Genomic DNA, 2,138 nt, shown 5'->3' on the forward strand with positions numbered 1-2,138 from the left:
TGCATCCAAAATGTCATACAATTCCTTCAGAATCAGAGGTGATAGCTCAATCAAGGTTTTTCTATAAATATTCATATAATGTATAATTGCTTCCTCAATAGCTCTCTGGTCTTTATCATCATAATTCTCATAATATATAGGCACATTTTTCAAGTTTCCCTATTTTATCACTTCATCAATTATTTCATTTACTGCCTTTGGAGGAAAAACTACATAATTACCTTCCAATTTTCCTGACTTCAGAGCTTCATCCAATTATGACTTCTACTTCTTTCTCACTTTGGCTCTATTGGATGGCTCAGCTTTAGCTCTTGGCTTCTTGGATGACTGGGCTCCACCGGATTGTGACTTCTTCACAACTCTTGCATAAGTGGTTGTCTTCTTTACCTCTTTCACTACTTCATCAGATTTAGTCTCTACATCCTCAGTAGTGGTTGCAACATATTCTCTTTGTGGCTTCTCCTTCTTCCTTTTCTCTACACCACTGGTTGACTTGTCTTGAGGCTTGGGTGGAGGAATAGGATTCTGAGAACCAGAGGTAGGTGTAGATAGGGATTGCCTTGGCTTGGATTGTTTGGGAGGAGTGGACATTGGTTTTAATTTCTTAGGATTTTCCATGTCCTCCTCCTTCAGTATATTTTTCTCTCTATCCCTTTGCACAACTTCTTTTGATATTCCCATTTGTTTAGAAAGCTCTTCAACTTCCTTTCTAACTTTCCTTTTCCTTGTCGCCTTAGTAAATTTCTTATGCAAGTCAAGATCTTTCTCTTTGTATGTATCAAACCTCTCCTCTTTCTCATCCACCAGTTTACTCAACCAGTGTTGAGCATATGCATCAAGAGTGTTTCCATCCACTTCATACCCCATGGACATGATCCAAAAAATTCTAGGCTCAAATACCTCCATGTGTCATTGATCTTTATTCATCATAAAATAGATTATGTTCTCATATTTTTCAACAATATCTTTGGGGATCCTCTCTCTTCTCTACATTATGGCTTGAAAAGATTTAAAATATCCCCATAAAATAGATTTTTGAGCTACAGTATCACCCAATACCTACAAACCTTCTTTGATTTTAACTTCTATCGGTTTATCATAAGCCCACTGAACTTTTCCTATTCTAGGAATTTCATTCAAGAAGTATAGTGCTAAATAGACAATCAAAGAACTGAATTTGAAAACATGTTTCTTATCTTGTTTTATCTTCTTCAAGCTACTCATTAGCTCATCGAGAAGCACTCCATAGAGATCATACCTTTTGTCCTCCTTAAGAATTTGATAAGCTGTAAATATAGTAGTATTGAATACTGAATTTTGTTTTCTATACTAGTATACCTTGTATTATGTTACCATTCAGGCAAATCTTACATCATGTTCAATGATATCGCTAATTGTCATCGACTGGTTGTCATGCTAGGAACCCGTAACCGCATTCACTATTGTGTTCTAAACTTTCCTCTAGATCAAGGATCTCAACGGTTTTTCTTCGTGATCTTGTGTGGTTTGTCCAACCATATAAACTCATCGTGGATTCAACTCAAGATATATCTGACTCATTTGGGTTCATTGAACACTAGAAAATGAACAAACTGGATAAAACCCTTGTCATATAATGAGTTGAATTCACACTTCAGATTTCCCATTCCATCCATCATATGCTTGGTGTAAAGTGATAGCATGTCCACATTTCCAAGCTCCTTAATATTACAGTGAATGTATGCCCTAATATCTTCATTATGCAACACACCATATGACACAGAGGAAAATGCACCTTCCTGATCATCTTCAATGGAGTTGAATGGATGTCTTTTGAACATGGGACTTTCTCTCTTAGTAATCTCAATTACCAAGGGAGTTGCAACACTAGATGCAGATGCCATTTCAAAATTAGGGTATGAAATACAAATTGAACATGGATAAATACCTCTTCAGATTCAACTTGATGCTAGGAGTCACTGACTAATCACTCCAAGATCTGCTATCACTGCTCAATCTCTCTCGCCTTGTTCTTCTTCTATTTCACAACCCTAAAAGATTTCCAAATACCCTATATCTTCAACAATTCATCACCAATTACTTAGATAGGCATGAAATCTTCTAGATATCAACTACACAACTAATCTCCATCATCTGCA

General features: G+C 36.3%; 1 protein-coding gene across 1 annotated transcript; it reads right to left on the bottom strand.

Annotated features, from left to right (window-relative positions):
• Positions 1-264: 264 nt before the first annotated feature.
• Positions 265-681, bottom strand: LOC131029564 (uncharacterized). Its single transcript, XM_057960074.1, has one exon. It carries the CDS (start codon positions 679-681, stop codon positions 265-267), a length of 417 nt encoding a protein of 138 aa, XP_057816057.1.
• Between the last annotated feature and the right edge of the window lie 1,457 nt (positions 682-2,138).

Source organism: Cryptomeria japonica, chromosome 3, assembly GCF_030272615.1.
Source record: "Cryptomeria japonica chromosome 3, Sugi_1.0, whole genome shotgun sequence".
Classification (NCBI taxonomy): Eukaryota; Viridiplantae; Streptophyta; class Pinopsida; order Cupressales; family Cupressaceae; genus Cryptomeria; species Cryptomeria japonica.